This window comes from Eucyclogobius newberryi, unplaced genomic scaffold, assembly GCF_026437365.1.
Source record: "Eucyclogobius newberryi isolate DKJ021-1_F unplaced genomic scaffold, fEucNew1.0.hap1 SCAF_18, whole genome shotgun sequence".
NCBI classification, from domain to species: domain Eukaryota; kingdom Metazoa; phylum Chordata; class Actinopteri; order Gobiiformes; family Gobiidae; genus Eucyclogobius; species Eucyclogobius newberryi.
In genome coordinates, this window is record NW_027315812.1 from 32905046 (window position 1) to 32928130 (window position 23085).

General features: G+C 48.3%; 1 protein-coding gene across 1 annotated transcript; it reads right to left on the reverse strand.

Moving 5' to 3' along the window:
- Positions 1-1424: 1424 nt before the first annotated feature.
- acp5b (acid phosphatase 5b, tartrate resistant) lies at positions 1425-10175 on the reverse strand. Its single transcript, XM_072451227.1, has 6 exons — positions 10071-10175; positions 8892-9082; positions 6703-6830; positions 3991-4182; positions 2715-2862; positions 1425-1949 (listed from the first exon to the last, which is right to left on the reverse strand). The coding sequence occupies exons 1-6, from the start codon at positions 10135-10137 to the stop codon at positions 1704-1706; spliced, it is 972 nt and encodes a 323-aa protein (XP_072307328.1). The 5' UTR covers positions 10138-10175; the 3' UTR covers positions 1425-1703.
- Positions 10176-23085: the final 12910 nt, after the last annotated feature.

Here is a 23085-nt window from a genome sequence, read left to right on the forward strand (position 1 = left end):
TTTGCATATATAGGCCTTCTGGGTAATTAGAGGCGTGGTTAAAGAGTGGAGGTGTGGTTGCTGGGGAAGTAAGAGGTTGAGGCGTGGTCCTGCTCCCAAACCCCAGTTAGCGATTAACATCTCCAACTACACGAAGTGAAATGCAACTCAAAAGTTGTACTTAGTGCATTTCTTAAAGTCAAAGTATGTAACATTTTAACTAAAAAAAGACAAAATAAAAGCATGTTCTTTCAGGTAGAGAAACATAAAAACCTGTGTCCTTACTGTGAGTGGGCTTGCCTCGCCACAAACCTGACTCGTACATGGCCTGAAGGAGCAGCTGGCTTGTATCCATGTTCCACAGTGTGGTATTAAATCAGGATGAAATCTGTGCTTATTAAAAGGCTTTTTTAAACAGACCTATAAATACTTTAGGACACATTAGCTTGTGTTCACTGAAGTTGAATCTGAGCTGGAGCAGAACTCTGTGTCAGGGTCAAAGGTCATTACTGGGCCGATCACATCTGTCAGCGCAAAGAAACAAAAGTGAAATAAATCTTTCCCAATCGCTTCAGGAAAGATGCCGTTATTCAACACAAAAGACTTTTGTTTGTGGAGACTGTCTCAAATAAAGAATGAGAAAGAGAAACCTTTATGTGGATTTCTATTTTGGATATTTCTTTCAAAATGTTCCCCCTGTGACCAGAGGTCAATCCTCCTACAGTCCTGACCACACTGCACAGTGACCTCTGCTCCAGCTGCACTGTGACCTCTGCTCCAGCTGCACTGTGACCTCTGCTCCAGCTGCACTGAAGGATGGGACAGCTGCAGAGGACAAAGTGCACCTGTATTTTTCTAATTTTGACTGTATTTGGTGTATTTATACCTGCTGTACGTATAAATTATAGTTTAACACAACGCGTTAGAGGTCATAAGTGTACCGGCCTGTAGGGGGCGCGTTAGAGGTCATAAGTGTACCGGCCTGTAGGGGGCGCGTTAGAGGTCATAAGTGTACCGGCCTGTAGGGGGCGCGTTAGAGGTCATAAGTGTACCGGCCTGTAGGGGGCGCGTTAGAGGTCATGAGTGTATCGGCCTGTAGGGGGCGCGTTAGAGGTCATAAGTGTACTGGCCTGTAGGGGGCGCGTTAGAGGTCATAAGTGTACCGGCCTGTAGGGGGCGCGTTAGAGGTCATAAGTGTACCGGCCTGTAGGGGGCGCGTTAGAGGTCATAAGTGTACCGGCCTGTAGGGGGCGCGTTAGAGGTCATAAGTGTACCGGCCTGTAGGGGGCCCTAGAACCTGAAGAGAAAATACAACATTGAAATCATTTTTGCCCGAGCAGCTGGAAAACACCACAAATACATCTGCACAGTTCATAGAATCAAGAGGCTTTTATTCTGAAGTCTAAAGTGAGGATGCATTACATTATGACGCTATACAAAATATTCAGTAGTTACTCTTTATTATAATATATTTATATGATATTGTTTGATATTGTATGATATGTGCCTCTGAAAACACAATCAAGTTTTGTCGCATGTTGTACGACTGTCACAGCAAAGAAAAGGAGCTAGAACGGCTTAAAGAGGAAGAGTGATTTTAACTTTTTACATTTTTGACACCAGAAATACAAAAATCCTTCATCAATAAACGGCCGGAGCAGATCGATGCTCCAGCTGCAGACGTGAAGTTTCCCTGAGCACTTCTCTCCAGCCGGGTGCTGGTTCTATTCCCAACGGCGGCGAGAGGGCAGCTGGGCCTGGTACACGCACTTCCCGTCCGTTTGCAGGAAGTTGACCATCATGTGACCTGGGCCGGGCTGGAAGTAGACCACGCCCCCTTGCGTTTGATTGACAGGGCTAGAGAAGAGCTGCCAGGCTTGAGGAACGCTGCTCCTGTGGGCGGAGTCTATGTCAGAGACCGCCCCCGAGCCGCTGACCACGAACGCTGTGCCGTCGTCCTCACGGATGAACTGAGACCACAAGGATGGACACGTGGATGGACACAAGGACGGACACGAGGACAGACACGAGGACGGACACGAGGATGGACACAAGGACGGACACATGGACGGACACGAGGACGGACACAAGGACAGACACGAGGACGGACACGAGGACAGACACGAGGACGGACACGAGGATGGACACAAGGACAGACACGAGGACGGACACGAGGACAGACACGAGGACGGACACGAGGATGGACACAAGGACGGACACATGGACGGACACGAGGACGGACACAAGGACAGACACGAGGACGGACACGAGGACAGACACGAGGACGGACACGAGGACGGACACAAGGACGGACGCGAGGATGGACACGTCACCACACACGCCATTTTACAGGGCACCATTTACCAACACACACACACAACACGCTCCAGAAGCCAAGTGTCCAAACATAAATCAAGTCAATCAACCCACGAGGTCACACAGAGGTCATATGGGGTCACACGGGGTCACAGACGGTCACACACGGGGTCATATAGGGGTCACACAGGGTCATATGGGGGTCACACACGGGGTCATATAGGGGTCACACAGGGTCATATGGGGGTCACACACGGGGTCATATAGGGGTCACACAGGGTCATATGGGGGTCACACACGGGGTCATATAGGGGTCACACAGGGTCATATGGGGGTCACACACGGGGTCACATGGAGTCAAACAAAATCACATCAGGTCAAACAAAACAGGGTCAGACGGGGTCAAGGGCCATGTGTACCTGCAGGTTGTGGTCGTGGCCGCTCAGATACGCACTGACTCTGTACTTCTTGAGCAGGGGCCTCAGTCGGTCCCTCAGGCAGGAGGTGGGGCCATGGTGCCCGATGGACCAGACTGGGTAGTGTCCAGCCACCAGCACGTAGTCTGACCTGAGACACACAGCAGCCATCACACCTGACCTCACACAGCTACAGCTGAGCAGGGCCTCAGCGCGCAGGGCCTCAGCGTGCAGGGCCTCAGCGCGCAGGGCCTCAGCGCGCAGGGCCTCAGCGGGTGCAGGGCCTCAGCGCGCAGGGCCTCAGCATGCAGGGCCTCAGCGCGCAGGGCCTCAGCGTGCAGGGCCTCAGCCAGCAAGGGCTCAGCCAGCAGGGCCTCAGCGCGCAGGGCCTCAGCGCGCAGGGCCTCAGCGCGCAGGACCTCAGCATGCAGGGCCTCAGTGTGCAGGGCCTCAGCATGCAGGGCCTCAGTGCGCAGGGCCTCAGCGGGTGCAGGGCCTCAGCGCTTGCAGGGCCTCAGCGCGCAGGGCCTCAGCGTGCAGGGCCTCAGCGCACAGGGCCTCAGCGCGTGCAGGGCCTCAGCGTGCAGGGCCTCAGCGTGCAGGGCCTCAGCGCGCAGGGCCTCAGCGCACAGGGCCTCAGCGCGTGCAGGGCCTCAGCATGCAGGGCCTCAGCGCGCAGGGCCTCAGCGCGCAGGGCCTCAGCGCGCAGGGCCTCAGCGCGTGCAGGGCCTCAGCGCGCAGGGCCTCAACGCGCAGGGCCTCAGCGCGCAGGGCCTCAGCGCGCAGGGCCTCAGCGCGCAGGGCCTCAGCGTGCAGGGCCTCAGCGTGCAGGGCCTCAGCGCGCAGGGCCTCAGCGTGCAGGGCCTCAGCATGCAGGGCCTCAGCGCGCAGGGCCTCAGCGTGCAGGGCCTCAGCATGCAGGGCCTCAGCGTGCAGGGCTTATTCAGGCCAAAACTATTGACTAAAAAGTCAAATTTTGTCCAATCTAGTTTTTATACTAGATTTATTATCGATAACTGTCCGTATTATTATTGTTATTATCATAGTCATAGTCATTTCATCACCACAGTCCATATGGATTATGAATATTATTCTGATCTTCTTCAGTGGAAAAGCAGCAGTTTGTTTCTTCTGCATCAGACGACAGGAAGAGACGATGTCTTCATGTGTGACGAAGGAGGACGTCTCTGTGTCACGATAAAGACGTCATCTCTTAGAAAGTGTCTGATATAGAAGATAAAACTGACCGTAAAGCGTTAGCGTGCTAGTGTGTACTGACTGTGCACTCTGCAGGCTGCTCTGGATCCAGTCCCACTGCTGCTGGGCCTCTGCTGGGTCCTCAGGGGCCACTGGCTGCTCCTGGTCCCACGTGTTCCCACAGAGCACCACTGTGTCGATCATCAGGACAGTCAGAGACACGTTTGTCCCGGGGACAGAGAAGCGGAGCGAGTAGTACAGGCTCGGGTACTTCCTGCAAGCACAAGCCGTCCAGTTAGTGCCTGAGCAGAACCTTTCATTTTCAACTTTTTCTAGTGTCCAAATGGCATTGGTGACCAGAGGAGGGCGCAATGGATCCACCCATTCTAACAACACCCTAGCATTAGAGGTCACATGTGGCAGGTCAGGTGTGACAGGTCAAGTGTGAGAGGTGTGATGGAAAAATGTCATGTCCTTAGGTTGTTGCGATGCTAAGTAATAAGTTACACAAGATGTTTGATTATTTCAAGAGCTTTGATTGTTTTAACATGGTCAGCTAAGTAACCTTTGTCCTGTGCTTTGGTCAGTTGACACTTGCCTAGGTGAAGGACAGAGAGCCCTGCCATAAACTGTTAATGTGTGTTGAGGATTAGGGAAGGTGCCTTTGTGAGGGGCCTGATAAGCCACACTCAGGCATGAAACAAAGGCCTCTAACAATCATTGTGACATCATGTTCTGAGATTCATTCAGTCAGAGCAGGGAGGGAGAGACGACTCTGTCAGGGAGAGACGACTCTGTCAGGGAGAGACGCCGACTCTGTCAGGGAGAGACGACTGTCAGGGAGAGACGACTCTGTCAGGGAGAGACGACTCTGTCAGGGAGAGACGACTGTCAGGGAGAGACGACTCTGTCAGGGAGAGACGACTGTCAGGGAGAGACGACTCTGTCAGGGAGAGACGACTGTCAGGGAGAGACGATTCTGTCAGGGAGAGACGACTGTCAGGGAGAGACGATTCTGTCAGGGAGAGACGACTCTGTCAGGGAGAGACGACTCTGTCAGGGAGAGACGACTCTGTCAGGGAGAGACGCCGACTCTGTCAGGGAGAGACGACTCTGTCAGGGAGAGACGACTGTCAGGGAGAGACGATTCTGTCAGGGAGAGACGACTCTGTCAGGGAGAGACGACTGTCAGGGAGAGACGATTCTGTCAGGGAGAGACGACTCTGTCAGGGAGAGACGACTCTGTCAGGGAGAGACGACTCTGTCAGGGAGAGACGCCGACTCTGTCAGGGAGAGACGACTCTGTCAGGGAGAGACGACTCTGTCAGGGAGAGACGCCGACTCTGTCAGGGAGAGACGACTCTGTCAGGGAGAGACGACTCTGTCAGGGAGAGCATTTTAGCTTGTACACGGCTGAAATAAAGACCCACATTTGAACAAGACAACTTGATTCTATTCTGCCTTATTTCTCTGGCACCGTTTATAGTATATTTTCCGCAACACAGGTCATGTGTGAGAGGTCAAGTGTGAGAGTTCATGTGAGATGAGGCCCTAGATTCTGAGGCTGGGTCAACACGGTTCTCTTCACTGGAGCGATGCAGCGGTCGGCTGTGCAGGACCTCTCACTTTCACCAGCTCAGAGTGTGAGCAGCAGAACTGCAGCGGGCAGTGCCACTGTTGACCTGGATGAACCGGCTGTCATGGACCAGTGGACGTGAATACAGAGTGGACACACCCACAGGGACTGGACAGTGAGGCACTAATGTGATGGAGTCACAAAGTGGGTGGAAAGACCCAAGAACAGGGGAGGGGACATGGCATATCACCAGTGCCATAGTAACTATGAGAAACTATCCCCACTGCTGTCTTGGAGCTGTGGGCACAGGGCAAAGACCCGCCTCCGTCTGCGGCAGAGATTCCACTGGGGCCAAGAAAGAAAGGATTTGAACTGTTGTTGCTGCTAAACACATCTCACGTCTCGCATCAGGTCTCGTGTCCTCCTCCAGGGCTGCACCATGGAGAGGACGCAGCGTACAGCCTTCCAGATCTGGAAGCAGAGACTTCTAGTCCCGTATTGCAGCTCTGTACAACCCGTGTTCCCACAAAGGGATGGTCCTGTTGAAAGATGGTGGAGTGGTTAAGGTGGCGACACACATGCCAGGCTCCATTTACATCTGGCCTCAGTGTCATGAGTTTGATCCCCATTTCAGGCTAAGCTGTCCTGTCTAATAAAGCCTGCGGGCCAAAAAAATGATGATGGAGAGACCAGCAGATGCTTCAGCAGCTCCTCCAGGACTGGGCTACAACAGGAAGCAGCAGGACCAGCTGGAGTCTGCCCATGAGTTTGTCGTGCACTCTTAAGGACGCCCTTCTGCAGTAGAGGCCCGGTTCTTGGAGAACACCACCAGAGGAAGAAGGACAGATACCCAAAACTGGACAATGACTGGGTTGGCCCGTGAACAGGCAGAGGTTGTGTACAGGGTAGTTGCCACATAGAGAATGCAGAGTTGTGCTGCACGGTGACAGACCGGCCCCTTACAACGGTGTGAGAACCTCACAAAGACAGTCCTGCTCCTCTGTCTCTGAGACCACCCCACCTAAGGTTGTGAACGTGTAGTTCCCAGAGTTCAAAGTTTGCCCCTCCCTCTGACGCTGCATGTTTCCCTCCCACTTGTGAAAGGCCAGTGTGGAGATCCGCCAGAACATTCAAAAGAGGAGATTCCATTTCCTGTAATCTGGTGTTATTACTTGAAGTATGTGCGGTACATGAGAGTATGTGTCATGAGTAGAGTACCATCTGTGTGACACATTGGAGTAGAGGATCTGCGCAGACACGTTGCCTCTGTGGTCGTGGTTCCCAGACACCAGGAACCAGGGCACGTCCTGCAGAGAGGGCTGATGGAACACACGCTCGAACGTTTGCTGTGGAACAAGCGTCAGGTCAGGTTTGTCCTGGGTACTGGAAGAGCTTTGGACATGTCGGTTGTTTTTAAACACTTATTATTTTGGTAAATGTGCTACAGTGCAGTTCTTCTCATGGCGCCATCTGCTGTCAGCAGTGAGGAGTGAGCAGTTTGTAAATGACGGTCACACGGTGCTGCTAATCGATAGATGTTTAGCAGAGAAAGCACTTTAAGAAATACTTCCACTGGCCCAGCTCCTCAGACGGTTCACTTTAGAGCGCTTTGGGCCGGTTCATGTCAGAGTCCATGTTCAGGTCCTGGTCCGCTACATGAACCGGACCCAAACAGAACTCATGTTTTATTCACAAACACAATCTAAATCATTCCTGAATGAGACTTTCTAATCCTGAGGTCGATCTGAGCCAGTCACAGAAAGACCTGTGTGTGAGGGGCGTGGCTAAAGCTAGAGTGTGTGAGCGGCGTGGCTAAAGCTAGTGTGTGTGAGGGCCGTGGCTAAAGCTAGTGTGTGTGAGGGCCGTGGCTAAAGCTAGTGTGTGTGAGGGGCGTGGCTAAAGCTAGTGTGTGTGAGGGGCGTGGCTAAAGCTAGTGTGTGTGAGGGCCGTGGCTAAAGCTAGTGTGTGTGAGGGCCGTGGCTAAAGCTAGTGTGTGTGAGGGGCGTGGCTAAAGCTAGAGTGTGTGAGGGGCGTGGCTAAAGCTAGTGTGTGTGAGGGGCGTGGCTAAAGCTAGTGTGTGTGAGGGCCGTGGCTAAAGCTAGTGTGTGTGAGGGGCGTGGCTAAAGCTAGTGTGTGTGAGGGGCGTGGCTAAAGCTAGTGTGTGTGAGGGGCGTGGCTAAAGCTAGTGTGTGTGAGGGGCGTGGCTAAAGCTAGTGTGTGTGAGGGGCGTGGCTAAAGCTAGTGTGTGTGAGGGGCGTGGCTAAAGCTAGTGTGTGTGAGGGGCGCGGCTAAAGCTAGTGTGTGTGTGAGGGGCGTGGCTAAAGCTAGTATGTGTGAGGGGCGTGGCTAAAGCTAGTGTGTGTGAGGGGCGTGGCTAAAGCAAGCGTGTGTGAGGGGCGTGGCTAAAGCTAGTGTGTGTGAGGGGCGTGGCTAAAGCTAGTGTGTGCGAGGGGCGTGGCTAAAGCTAGTGTGTGCGAGGGGCGTGGCTAAAGCTAGTGTGTGTGAGGGGCGTGGCTAAAGCTAGTGTGTGTGAGGGGTGTGGCTAAAGCTAGTGTGTGTGAGGGGCGTGGCTAAAGCTAGTGTGTGTGTGGGGCGTGGCTAAAGCGAGCGTGTGTGAGGGGCGTGGCTAAAGCTAGTGTGTGTGAGGGGCGTGGCTAAAGCAAGCGTGTGTGAGGGGCGTGGCTAAAGCTAGTGTGTGTGAGGGGCGTGGCTAAAGCTAGTGTGTGTGAGGGGCGTGGCTAAAGCTAGTGTGTGTGAGGGGCGTGGCTAAAGCTAGTGTGTGTGAGGGGCGTGGCTAAAGCTAGTGTGTGTGTGAGGGGCGTGGCTAAAGCTAGTGTGTGTGAGGGGCGTGGCTAAAGCTAGTGTGTGTGTGAGGGGCGTGGCTAAAGCTAGTGTGTGTGAGGGGCGTGGCTAAAGCTAGCGTGCACAGGAACAGTTTTGCCTCATTTCTTTGACTTCTCTCAAAGCCTCTACGCCGTGTTTGAACCTTTCGTTATGTCACGCTCTTGACAAAGCGAGTGCCGTGCGGCCACAAACAGGAAACAGGAAGTGGTGGAAGAAGAACTCAATGTTGTTAATGAAGTAAAAGTGCAGATACCTGTGCAAGAACTACAGTAAAAGCACAAGGGACACATTAAAATGTATCCTGTACAGAACTTGTACAGGAGACCAGGTGCCTCAGGGGGGCGCTAGAGCAAATGTTGTTGTGTCCTTGGGCAACACACTTCACCTACATTGCCTCGTAAAGTCCTTTGAGTGCCCTGTAATAATGATCATGTTTTGTATATTCTTGTGGACACAGAATAATGCAGAATGTGAAACTGTGTGTTTAGAATACAAACCATGGACAAAAGTGTATTGTTAGACATGCAAGCCCAGTTGAGAGGGCCGTGTTTGGCCTGACTGACCTTGAAACGAGGGTCCTGAACGTCCCGGACCCCCTGGAAGTAGAAGTGGTCCCCCAGGCTCAGGATGAAGCTCAGGCCCTGCTCCTGGCTCAGTCTGTCCAGCTCCTCAGCCACAGCCGTCTGATGAAATGTGTGGTACGGAGGAAAGGGGAGGCCGCCCCAGTCTGCCAGCACCGCGAAGCCCAGCGCCTCTGCACAGGGTCAGGGGTCAGGGGTCAACCACATGGACAGTATGCACAGGCTATAGGGGAATCAAAGCAGGGAGCTTCCCGTGAGGCGACAGTAGCCACAGGCTTGTGTCACGAGGTCGTCCACATAATGACAATACATTTGCAGATATTTGGCCGTGAACGATGGGCTAACCCTAACCCACTGGATTTAACCAAATGTTGATTTCTCTGCTTGTTCTGCTGTTGTGATGCTTCGGCCAATCAGTGTCGAGCTTTCCTTTTTTAAGTCCGGATCTTTTAGCGTGAGCCTTCCCAGCCGGGTCAGTGGGATAGAATCTGTGCTACTTATTTATCATAGTTTTACATCAGTCAAGTTGAAAAGGAAGTTGTGAGTTCTAAAAAGACAATTTACACACGTCACAGTTTAAACAATCATTTCACAAAATAAAGGTGTAAAATCATAACCTTTGTGTAATGTAAATGGATTCTGACCCTTGTTTACAGTATGGTTACTAGGTAAGTTATGGAATGGCTGTTGCCTAGCAACTCATATCAGCTCAAGTTCAACCAGGAAGTAACTGGGACATGGGCAACATTTTGAGGAAACCTTAAACATAATCATATAAGACCTTGTCCTTACAAACAGGATGCACTTTCCCTTCACTGTGGGTGTGTACAAGTACAAGTACAAGTACAAGTACACTTTGGACTCGAGTGATTGGAACCATTCTCTGAACCGGTCGTGCCGCATTTCTGATGCCACGCCCCTTTGTCTCCCACATCAGCACGTGACCAGCACTTCACTATCACACTTAAACTATCACACTTAAACTTTCACACTATTTCCCATTCACTTGTAACATTCACACTCTTAAACAGATGATTTAGTGTTCACAGAAAAGAATGTAGAGAGTAGACTTTCTTTCTATATCACTATTTGTCATAAACCCTTCCACTCTTTGGTAAAGGAGAGAACCTGGAGAGAACCTGGAGAGAACCTGGAGAGTACCTGGATCTGCAGTGTGTCCCAGCGGGAGCCAGCAGCAGGTCTGGAGCAGCAGCAGACACCTCCACATGACGGACACTTCACAGGAGCCAAGAGTAGGAGCTGTAGTAGTTCTTAGAAGTAGAAGCAGCACAAAGTGAAAGAGAAGGTGCAACGCCAGAGCACTTCCTCTTTGTGGCTTAAACATCACGAGGAGGAGGAGCCGCACTCAGACCTGTCAATCAAACACAACCACTTTGTTCATGAACTGTGAGACAAAGACCTTGTTTTGTTCATATTCCGAGGACAAGTCTAACCTCGATCCCGACCTATTGTTAAACTACAGACCTATTTATAATCTTCCTTTTGTCTCTGAAATCATTGAATAAGTTGTAGTTAAACATCTACAGGACAATAACTTATTTGAAGTTTTTCAGTCAGGGTTCAGAGCCCACCACAGCGGGGTTCAGAGCCCACCACAGCGGGGTTCAGAGCCCACCACAGCGGGGTTCAGAGCCCACCACAGCGGGGTTCAGAGCCCACCACAGCGGGGTCCAGAGCCCACCACAGCGGGGTTCAGAGCCCACCACAGCGGGGTTCAGAGCCCACCACAGCGGGGTTCAGAGCCCACCACAGCGGGGTCCAGAGCCCACCACAGCGGGGTTCAGAGCCCACCACAGCGGGGTTCAGAGCCCACCACAGCGGGGTTCAGAGCCCACCACAGCGGGGTTCAGAGCCCACCACAGCGGGGTTCAGAGCCCACCACAGCAGGGTCCAGAGCCCACCACAGCAGGGTTCAGAGCCCAGCACAGCAGGGTTCAGAGCCCACCACAGGAGGGTTCAGAGCCCACCACAGCAGGGTTCAGAGCCCACCACAGCAGACGATGGACTGGTCTCAATCCTGGTTCTGACCTCAGTGTTTGACCATCGACCACAACATTCTACTGCAGAGGTTAGAATGTGATGTAAGTGTCAGAGACCCCGCCCTCAGAGGCCCCGCCCTCAGAGGCCCCGCCCTCAGCTGCTTTACATCCTTTTTATCTGATTGATACCAGTTTGTTAATGTAAACCAGAGCTCCTCCCCTTGTTCTAAATTAATTTACGGCGTTCCACAGGGGTCAGTACTGGGTCCCATTCTGTTTACTCGTTATATGCTGCCGTTTGGTCACATGATCAGGTCACATGGCATTAACTTCCACTGCTCTGCAGACGACACTCAGCTGTATTTATCAATGAACCTGATCAGAGCGATCAAGTACAGACTTAGTACTTGTGTGAAGGAGATAAAAACCTGGAGGACACTTAACTACCTGCTTCTTAACCCTGAGAAAACTGAGGTCATTGTGCTGGAGGTCATTGTGCTGGAGGTCATTGTGCTGGAGGTCATTGTGCTGGTCCTAAACATGTACGAGACGCTCTATCTGAGCAGATAGTCACACTGGACAATGTCAGTGTAGCCTCCAGTTCTACTGTAAGAAACCTCAGAGTCTTATTGGACCAGGAGCTCTCATTTAAAGCTCATATAAATCAAGCCTGTAAAACAGACTATTTCCATCTGTGTAATAAAGATAAAATCAGAAGAATCCTGCCTAAAAGTGAAGCTGAAAAACGTCTCCTGCATTTGTAACGACTAGATTAGACTATTGTAACTCCTGCTCACAGCAGGTCCTAAAAGCTCCATAAAAAGCTTTCAACTGATTAAAAATGCAGCAGCAAGATTACTAACAGGAACTAAAAGAAGAGAGCACATTACGCCGGTGCTGAAGTCTCTTCACTGGCTCCTGTCGAGTTTAGAATCAAATTTAAAATTCTACTCTTGACCTACAAAGCCATAAATGACATGGCCCCATCCTACCTCAAAGATGCTATAGAACCATATCATCCAAACAGAGCTCTTCACTCTCAGAATGCTGGCCTTCTGGTGGTCCCAAGAGTCTCTAAAAGCACAGTAGGAGGTAGAGCCTTCTGGTGGTCCCAAGAGTCTCTAAAAGCACAGTAGGATGAAGATCCTTATGGTGGTCCTAAGAGTCTCTAAAATCACAGGAGGTGGTAGAGCCTTCTGGTGGTCCCAAGAGTCTCTAATATCACAGTAGGAGGTAGAGCCTTCTGGTGGTCCTAAGAGTCTCTAAAAGCACAGTAGGAGGTAGAGCCTTCTGGTGGTCCCAAGAGTCTCTAAAATCACAGGAGGTGGTAGAGCCTTCTGGTGGTCCCAAGAGTCTCTAAAAGCACAGTAGGAGGTAGAGCCTTCCGGTGGTCCCAAGAGTCTCTAAAAGCACAGTAGAAGGTAGAGCCTTCTGGTGGTCCCAAGAGTCTCTAAAAGCACAGTAGGAGGTAGAGCCTTCCGGTGGTCCCAAGAGTCTCTAAAAGCACAGTAGGAGGTAGAGCCTTCTGGTGGTCCCAAGAGTCTCTAAAAGCACAGTAGGAGGTAGAGCTCTTGTATTATGGAATCAGCTCCTGTCCATGTTAAAGAGGCCGACACAGTCTCTTCATTTAAGTCCAGGCTTAAAACGTTCCTCTTTGAAATGACTTATGGTCAGGCCAGTTAGGAACAGAAACATAAACCCACAGCTTCAGCTACGCTGCCCTAGGAGTAACTGTGCTGGGGGAAGTATGGCAGCTTGAGCTCTATCCTCTTCTTCTGACTTATTATATCAAACAATATTTAATTTTTAATTCCACTTGCAAACTGTTCACCGCCTTCTTTTTCTTTGTCTCACTCCTGAGGACCTGTGGACCCAGATGTCCCTCTCCTGGTGAAGTGGTCCCTGCCCCGTGTGGACGGTCCCTCCTCTGCCTGAAGAGTGGCTCCAGCTCCAGTCTCCCTCACGTCTGTGAGAGTCAGATCTCTCCTTCATCTGGAACTCCTCCAAGTTTATACTTTTTCCCCAAGGAGGTTTTTTTGTAGTTTTTCCTGGCCGAGAAGGAGAGTCTAAGGACAGAAGGAGGGTCTAAGGACAGAAGGAGAGTCTAAGGACAGAAGGAGGGTCTAAGGACAGAAGGAGGGTCTAAGGACAGAAGGAGGGTCTAAGGACAGAAGGAGGGTCTAAGGACAGAAGGAGGGTCTAAGGACAGAGGACTCTGAGACATCGTCCCTCGCCACCACAGACATTGTTGATTCATTTTTCACTGTCGCCCTCAGAGGAAACTGTTGTTGTGATTTTGGGCGTTACAAAAATAAATTGAATTGAAGGACACATTCTAGGTATGGGTATGACAGTATTGCACATGGGTATGACAGTATTGCACAGGGGTATGACAGTATTGCACATGGGTATGACAGTATTGCACATGGGTATGTCAGTATTGCACATGGGTATGACAGTATTGCACATGGGTATGACAGTATTGCACAGGGGTATGACAGTATTGCACATGGGTATGACAGTATTGCACATGGGTATGTCAGTATTGCACATGGGTATGACAGTATTGCACATGGGTATGACAGTATTGCACATGGGTATGACAGTATTGCACATGGGTATGTCAGTATTGCACATGGGTATGTCAGTATTGCACATGGGTATGACAGTATTGCACATGGGTATGACAGTATTGCACATGATTATGTCAGTATTGCACATGGGTATGACAGTATTGCACATGATTATGTCAGTATTGCACATGGGTATGACAGTATTGCACATGGGTATGTCAGTATTGCACATGGGTATGACAGTATTGCACATGGGTATGACAGTATTGCACATGGGTATGACAGTATTGCACATGATTATGTCAGTATTGCACATGGGTATGTCAGTATTGCACATGGGTATGTCAGTATTGCACGTGGGTATGACAGTATTGCACATGGGTATGACAGTATTGCACATGGGTATGACAGTATTGCACATGGGTATGTCAGTATTGCACATGGGTATGACAGTGTTTGTTGTAGAGTCTGACAGCAGCAGAAGGAAAGACCTGCGAAACCTTTCCTTCACACAGCGAGGGTGGATCAGTCTCTCACTGAAGCAGCTCTCCAGAGTGGACAGAGTGTCCTGCAGGGGACAGAGTGTCCTGCAGGGGACAGAGTGTCCTGCAGGGGGTGACACTCATGGTCCAGCATAGATGTGAGTTTAGCCAGGACCCTCCTGACCCCCACCTCCTGCACCGAGTCCAGAGGACAGCCCAGGACGGAGCTTTGTCCAGTCTCTTCCTCTCCCTCTCTGTGATGATCACACCTACAGGAGCTGATGCACCACAGAGTCAGAGAAGGTCTTCAGGAGTGGCCCTGTCAGGAGTGGCCCTGTCAGGAGCGGTCCTGTCAGGAGTGGCCCTGTCACCCCAAAAGACCTGAGTCTCCTCAGGAGGTAGAGCCGACTCTGGCTCTTCCTGTACAGTCTGTGTTATGAGTCCAGTCCAGTTTGTGGTTCAGATGAACACCAGGTCCTTGTATGAGTCACTCTCTCAATGTCCCGTCCCTGGATGTTCATGAGAGAGAGAGCGGTGCAGCAGGAGATGACGGCGTCCTCCACTCCGATGCCAGGCCGGTATGCAAACTGCAGCGGGTCCATGGCTGAGCTCACGGTGGAGCGGAGGTGGTCCAGGACCAGCTCCAGTGTCTTCATCAGGTGGGACGTAGATGGACGGAGGTCTTTGGCGCGTGGTGTCTTGGGCACATGTACCAGACAGGAGGTCTTCCAGACCTGTGGTACCACCCTCAGCTTCAGAGATGGAGGTGGAGACACTAGTCTTTTACTATGAAGGTTATTTTGTGTTTTTTTTTTTTACAAAAGCTTTTATTTTACATTATATTTTACGTTATTTATTTTTTTCTTTACCCTAATCGAAAATGCGATAAAAAAAAAAAACTATACTTTAATATTAAGTTTGCAGTGTGTTTAAGAATTCACTTACATTTTTTTAAATTCAGTGCAAAAAATTTGATGTCAATTTTGATGAACTTGATGAGTTTTTCCTACTCTATTCCTTATTCTTTCTTTTTAAGAAAGAACATATACTTTTAAATGAACAGTTTAAGTTATAATATGTATATTTACATTTAGGAATGTAAATGTCATGGCCATAAGCACTTTATGTCTTTATAGTCTCCTCTCATTGTAGTCAGCAGCCTGGGCTACATGGGTGTGTCAGGCTGTGGGTGTGTCAGGCTGTGGGTGTGTCAGGCTGTGGGTGTGTCAGGCTGTGTCAGGCTGTGGGTGTGTCAGGCTGTGGGTGTGTCAGGCTGTGGGTGTGTCAGGCTGTGGGTGTGTCAGGCTGTGGGCGTGTCAGGCTGTGGGTGTGTCAGGCTGTGGGTGTGTCAGGCTGTGGGTGTGTCAGGCTGTGTCAGGCTGTGGGTGTGTCAGGCTGTGGGCGTGTCAGGCTGTGGGTGTGTCAGGCTGTGGGCGTGTCAGGCTGTGGGTGTGTCAGGCTGTGGGTGTGTCAGGCTGTGGCTGTGTCAGGCTGTGGGTGTGTCAGGCTGTGTCAGGCTGTGGGTGTGTCAGGCTGTGTCAGGCTGTGGGCGTGTCAGGCCGTGGGTGTGTCAGGCTGTGGGTGTGTCAGGCTGTGGGTGTGTCAGGCTGTGTCAGGCTGTGGGTGTGTCAGGCTGTGTCAGGCTGTGGGCGTGTCAGGCTGTGGGTGTGTCAGGCTGTGTCAGGCTGTGGGTGTGTCAGGCTGTGGGTGTGTCAGGCTGTGGGTGTGTCAGGCTGTGGGCGTGTCAGGCTGTGGGCGTGTCAGGCTGTGGGCGTGTCAGGCTGTGTCAGGCTGTGGGTGTGTCAGGCTGTGTCAGGCTGTGGGCGTGTCAGGCTGTGTCAGGCTGTGGGCGTGTCAGGCTGTGTCAGGCTGTGGGTGTGTCAGGCTGTGTCAGGCTGTGGGCGTGTCAGGCTGTGTCAGGCTGTGGGCGTGTCAGGCTGTGGGTGTTTTGTCTGTGCCAAACACGATCCAGGCGTCAGGATGAGCTGAGAGGAGGAGCTGAGAGGAAGCACAGACCTCGTCCTCTGCTCCTTGTCTAACTGATTCCTGTGGAATAAACTTACGGCTACATTAAGAGTAGATTGACCGACCAGTAAAGTAGTAGACGCCATGACGATAGAACGTTCCATGATGGTCACGTGACTTAAACTCAGACTTCTGTGTTTTATGGCGGTTGGTATCCAAGTGTCACATTATCGCCACCTACTGTAGTTGTGCGTCTTCAAAGTGTTTTATACTGTACCGTAAAAAAGAGAAAGAGAGAGTGTGACGGTTAATTCGATTGCTCAAAGTTTATCCACCAGAGGGCGCTGCAGGATAACGTTTGGACCGAGCTCTGTCGGCTTTTTATGTTTAGTGCTACATACGTTCCTAAATGTAAATATACATATTATAACTTAAACCATTCATTTAAAAGTATATGTTTTTTCTTAAAAAAGCATAAGAAATGGAACAGGAAACGATGGAATGGTCTGGAATTTGTTTTAACACTGAATTTTAAAACACAGCGCAAACTGAATGTTAAATCATTGTTTTTTTTTGTTTTAAAAATGAATATTTTTACTTGATTGGATGTAAAAAAAACACACAATTCAAATAAAAATTACACACTCACTAAAAATTACATAAATTCAGTGTAAATTAAAAGCTTTTGTAATAAAAACACCAAAATAAAAAAATCAGCTGTAGCCTCGTTCCCATGGCAGCACGTTTCCCTGGCTGCACATGTGCGGTCGAGGCTGGTGTTCAGCGAGTTCCTTCAGGTCCAGAGGCAGAAGAAGACTGTTCTATAAAGAGACGGAAATCTGTGATGCAATCTGTCCGGCTAATAAACAAACACAGGTGTAGCAGCGAAGGGGTGAGCGTGGGGGGTGAGCGTGGGGGGTGAGCGTGGGGGGTGAGTGTGGGGGGTGATCGTGAGGGGTGATCGTGGGGGGTGAGTGTGGGGGGTGATCGTGAGGGGTGAGTGTGGGGGGTGATCGTGAGGGGTGATTGTGGGGGGTGAGTGTGAAGGGTGATCATGAGGGGCGAGTATGGGGGGTGATCGTGAGGGGTGAGTGTGGGGGGTGATCGTGAGGGGTGATCGTGGGGGGTGAGTGTGGGGGGTGACGTGAGGGGCGAGTGTGGGGGGTGATCGTGGGGGGTGAGTGTGGGGGGTGAGTGTGGGGGGTGAGTGTGAGGGGTGAGTGTGGGGGGTGATCGTAGGGGGTGAGTGTGGGGGGTGATCGTGGGGGGTGAGTGTGGGGGGTGAGTGTGGGGGGTGATCGTGAGGGGCGAGTGTGGGGGGTGATCGTGAGGGGTGATCGTGAGGGGTGAGTGTGGGGGGTGATTGTGAGGGGTGATCGTGGGGGGTGAGTGTGGGGGGTGACGTGAGGGGCGAGTGTGGGGGGTGATCGTGAGGGGTGATCGTGAGGGGTGAGTGTGGGGGGTGACGTGAGGGGCGAGTGTGGGGGGTGATCGTGGGGGGTGAGTGTGGGGGGTGATCGTAGGGGGTGAGTGTGGGGGGTGAGTGTGGGGGGTGAGTGTGGGGGGTGATCGTGAGGGGTGATCGTGGGGGGTGAGTGTGGGGGGTGATCGTAGGGGGTGAGTGTGGGGGGTGATCGTAGGGGGTGAGTGTGGGGGGTGAGTGTGGGGGGTGAGTGTGGGGGGTGATCGTGCGCACGCACACATTTCAAAAAGGGACAAACAGTCGCTTGTGTTCTCAAATCGGCTATTATTCTATTCTATTATTCCTTGAAACAGAAACCTTCACAAGGCGCTATTCATCTGAGGGCGTGGCCTATGGCGGCGTATTAAAAATAATACACAATAACTCTGGATCCAAACGCAATGTGAAGGTCAATGGAAACAAGACTTCTCTGTTGAGTCGACTGCTGCTGTCGCTCTGCTTGTGAGAGACATCTGTACAAAACTGTTCACTCCCGAAGACCTGTGGAACCAGATGCTCCTCTCCTGGTGAAGTGGTCTCCTCCTCAAGAACTGGTTCTCCTCCTCAAGAACTGGTTCTCCTCTCGAGTGGCTCCAGCTCCACAGTTTCCCTCGTGTCTGTCTGTGAGAGTCAGATCTCTCCTTCACTCTGGAACTCCTCCAGGTTTTTTGTAGTTTTTCCTGGCCGAGAAGGAGGGTCTAAGGACAGAAGGAGGGTTAGGTTAGGACAGAGGACTCTGAGACATCGTCCCTCGCCACCACAGACATTGTTTGATTCATTTTTCACTGTCGCCCTCAGAGGAAACTGTTGTTGTGATTTGGGGCGTTACAAAAATAAACTGAATTGAGCGTTCAAGATCAAGGCCAGTTATGTCGCCCGGATCGGCGTCAACGGGGCCCCAGCCTTGAGCCAGGCCTGGGGTGGGTGCTCGACGGCAAGCGCCTGGTGGCCGGGTCTTTCCCCACGGGGCCCTGCCGGGCACAGCCCGAAAGAGCAACGTGGGGGCACCCTCCCGTGGGAGCCCACCACCCGCAGGAGGATCCATAAGGGGCCGGTAAAGAAAGATCTAGGCGGCAGTCGACGGCAGGGGCCTCGGCGACCAGATCTCCAGACACAGAGACTAACTCTGGGGACATGGAATGTCACCTCGCTGGGGGGGAAAGAGCCTGAGCTTGTGCGGGAGGTTGAGCAATATCGACTATATATAGTCGGCCTCACGTCCAGCACAGTTTGGGCTCTGGAACCATCTCCTCGAGAGGGGCTGGACGCTCCACTTCTCTGGTGTTGCCCGCGGGGAGAGGCGGGGCTGGTGTGGGCGGGGCTGGTGTGGGCTTATAGCCCCTCAGTTCAGCCGCCACGTGTTGGAGTTCACCCCGGTGGAGGAGAGGGTCGCGTCCCTTCGCCTTCGGGTGGGGGACAGGTCTCTCAGGTCTCTTGCAGAGTACCCGGCCTTCTTGGAGTCCTTGGGAGGAGTACTGGACAGTGCACCGGCCGGGGACTCCGTTGTTCTACTGGGGGACTTCAACGCCTACGTGGGCAATGACAGTGACACCTGGAGAGGGGTGATCGGGAAGAACGGCTTCCCCGATCTGAACCCGAGCGGTGTTCAGTTATTGGACTTCTGTGCTAGCCACGGATTGTCCATAACGAACACCATGTTCAAGCACAAGGGTGTCCATCAGTGCACATGGCGCCAGGACACCCGGTGCCTTTCGTGGCGGCAATCCCCCGAACCCGGTGGTGGACAGCGGAAGTAAGGGATGCCGTCAGACTGAAGAAGGAGGCCTATCGGGCCACTCTGGCTTGTGGGTCTCCTGAGGTCATTGACAGGTATCGGCAGGCCAAGCGAGCCGCGGCTCATGCTGTCGCAGAGGCAAAAACCCAGGCCTGGGAGGAGTTCGGGGAGGCCATGGAGGAGGACTATCGGTCGCCCCCAAAAAAATTCTTGCAAAAAAAAGCAGTGCTTCACCAACACCGTTTACGGTGCGGGTGGAGGCCTGCTGACTTCGACTAGGGATGTCGTTGGACGGTGGAAGGAATACTTTGAGGACCTCCTTAATCCCTCAGTCTTCTGAAGAGAAAGCAGAGACCGGGGACTCAGAGACTGACTCGTCCATCACCCAAGCTGAAGTCACTGAGGTTGTTACTCCTCAGTGGCTCCGGGGGTGGATGAGATCCGCCCTGAGGACCTAAAGTATCTGGATGTTGTAGGACTGTCTTGGCTGACATGTCTCTGCAACAGGGCGTGGCAGTTGGGGACCGTGCCTCTGGACTGGCAGACCGGGTGGTGGTCCCTCTGTTCAAGAAGGGGGACCGGAGGGTGTGTTCCAACTACAGAGGGATCACACTCCTCAGCCTCCCATAAGGTCTATTCCAGGTCTTGGAGAGGAGAATCCGACCGATAGTCGAACCTCAGATTCAGGAGGAGCAGAGCGGTTTAGGTCCTGGTCGTGGAACACTGGACCAGCTCTAGACTCTCCATCGGGTGCTCGAGGGTTCATGGGAGTTTGGCCAACCAGTCCACATGTGCTTTGTGGATCTAGAGAAGGCTTTCGACCGTGTCGACCTGTGTCTACAAAGTCCCTTAAGGTGCTGCTGCTCAGGGCGTCCTGAGAAAGAGACGAGGTGATGGTCTGTCCCGTCCTCCTCTGTCTGTGTTTGTCTCAGCTTCCAGGAGAACCACGCTCTCCTCCAGTTGGGGCTTCGTTGGGGCTTCGTTTGGTGCGTACCAGGCTTTAAACATGAGGGCCAGAAAAGAACGTGCTAAATCGCCATTGCTCATTTTGCACATTCTCCCTCTTGTAAAAGGAGGCCTTTATCTGTATGTTATATGTTTAAACCTTTATCTGTATGTTATATGTTTTAAACCTTTATCTGTATGTTATATGTTTAAACCTTATCTGTATGTTATATGTTTTAAACCTTTATCTGTATGTTATATGTTTAAACCTTTATCTGTATGTTATATGTTTAAACCTTTATCTGTATGTTATATGTTTTAAGCCTTTATCTGTATGTTATAAGTTTTAAGCCTTTATCTGTATGTTATATGTTTAAACCTTTATCTGTATGTTATAAGTTTTAAACCTTTATCTGTATGTTATATGTTTTAAACCTTTATCTGTATGTTATATGTTTTAAGCCTTTATCTGTATGTTATATGTTTAAACCTTTATCTGTATGTTATATGTTTTAAACCTTTATCTGTATGTTATATGTTTTAAACCTTTATCTGTATGTTATATGTTTTAAACCTTATCTGTATGTTATATGTTTTAAACCTTTATCTGTATGTTATATGTTTAAACCTTTATCTGTATGTTATATGTTCTAAACCTTTATCTGTATGTTATATGTTTAAACCTTTATCTGTATGTTATATGTTTTAAACCTTTATCTGTATGTTATATGTTTTAAACCTTTATCTGTATGTTATATGTTTTAAACCTTTATCTGTATGTTATATGTTTTAAACCTTATCTGTATGTTATATGTTTAAACCTTTATCTCTATGTTATATGTTTAAACCTTTATCTGTATGTTATATGTTTTAAACCTTTATCTGTATGTTATATGTTTAAACCTTTATCTGTATGTTATATGTTTAAACCTTTATCTCTATGTTATATGTTTAAACCTTTATCTGTATGTTATATGTTTAAACCTTTATCTGTATGTTATATGTTTAAACCTTTATCTGTATGTTATATGTTTAAACCTTTATCTGTATGTTATATGTTTTAAACCTTTATCTGTATGTTATATGTTTAAACCTTTATCTGTATGTTATATGTTTTAAACCTTTATCTGTATGTTATATGTTTTAAACCTTTATCTGTATGTTATATGTTTAAACCTTTATCTGTATGTTATATGTTCTAAACCTTTATCTGTATGTTATATGTTTTAAACCTTTATCTGTATGTTATATGTTTTAAACCTTTATCTGTATGTTATATGTTTAAACCTTTATCTCTATGTTATATGTTTAAACCTTTATCTGTATGTTATATGTTTTAAACCTTTATCTGTATGTTATATGTTTAAACCTTTATCTGTATGTTATATGTTTAAACCTTTATCTGTATGTTATATGTTTAAACCTTTATCTGTATGTTATATGTTTTAAACCTTTATCTGTATGTTATATGTTTTAAACCTTATCTGTATGTTATATGTTTAAACCTTTATCTCTATGTTATATGTTTAAACCTTTATCTGTATGTTACATGTTCTAAACCTTTATCTGTATGTTATATGTTTTAAACCTTTATCTGTATGTTATATGTTTTAAACCTTTATCTGTATGTTATATGTTTTAAACCTTATCTGTATGTTATATGTTTAAACCTTTATCTCTATGTTATATGTTTAAACCTTTATCTGTATGTTATATGTTTAAACCTTTATCTGTATGTTATATGTTCTAAACCTTTATCTGTATGTTATATGTTTTAAACCTTTATCTGTATGTTATATGTTTAAACCTTTATCTGTATGTTATATGTTTTAAACCTTTATCTGTATGTTATATGTTTTAAACCTTTATCTGTATGTTATATGTTTAAACCTTTATCTGTATGTTATATGTTTAAACCTTTATCTCTATGTTATATGTTTAAACCTTTATCTGTATGTTATATGTTTTAAACCTTATCTGTATGTTATATGTTTAAACCTTTATCTGTATGTTATATGTTTAAACCTTTATCTGTATGTTATATGTTTTAAACCTTTATCTGTATGTTATATGTTTTAAACCTTTATCTGTATGTTATATGTTTAAACCTTTATCTGTATGTTATATGTTTTAAGCCTTTATCTGTATGTTATATGTTTTAAACCTTTATCTGTATGTTATATGTTTTAAACCTTTATCTGTATGTTATATGTTTTAAACCTTTATCTGTATGTTATATGTTTTAAACCTTTATCTGTATGTTATATGTTTTAAACCTTTATCTGTATGTTATATGTTTTAAACCTTTATCTGTATGTTATATGTTTTAAACCTTATCTGTATGTTATATGTTTAAACCTTTATCTCTATGTTATATGTTTAAACCTTTATCTGTATGTTATATGTTCTAAACCTTTATCTGTATGTTATATGTTTTAAACCTTTATCTGTATGTTATATGTTTAAACCTTTATCTGTATGTTATATGTTTTAAACCTTTATCTGTATGTTATATGTTTAAACCTTTATCTGTATGTTATATGTTCTAAACCTTTATCTGTATGTTATATGTTTTAAACCTTTATCTGTATGTTATATGTTTTAAACCTTTATCTGTATGTTATATGTTTTAAACCTTATCTGTATGTTATATGTTTAAACCTTTATCTCTATGTTATATGTTTAAACCTTTATCTGTATGTTATATGTTTAAACCTTTATCTGTATGTTATATGTTTTAAACCTTTATCTGTATGTTATATGTTTAAACCTTTATCTGTATGTTATATGTTTAAACCTTTATCTCTATGTTATATGTTTAAACCTTTATCTGTATGTTATATGTTTTAAACCTTTATCTCTATGTTATATGTTTAAACCTTTATCTGTATGTTATATGTTTAAACCTTTATCTGTATGTTATATGTTCTAAACCTTTATCTGTATGTTATATGTTTAAACCTTTATCTGTATGTTATATGTTTTAAACCTTTATCTGTATGTTATATGTTTTA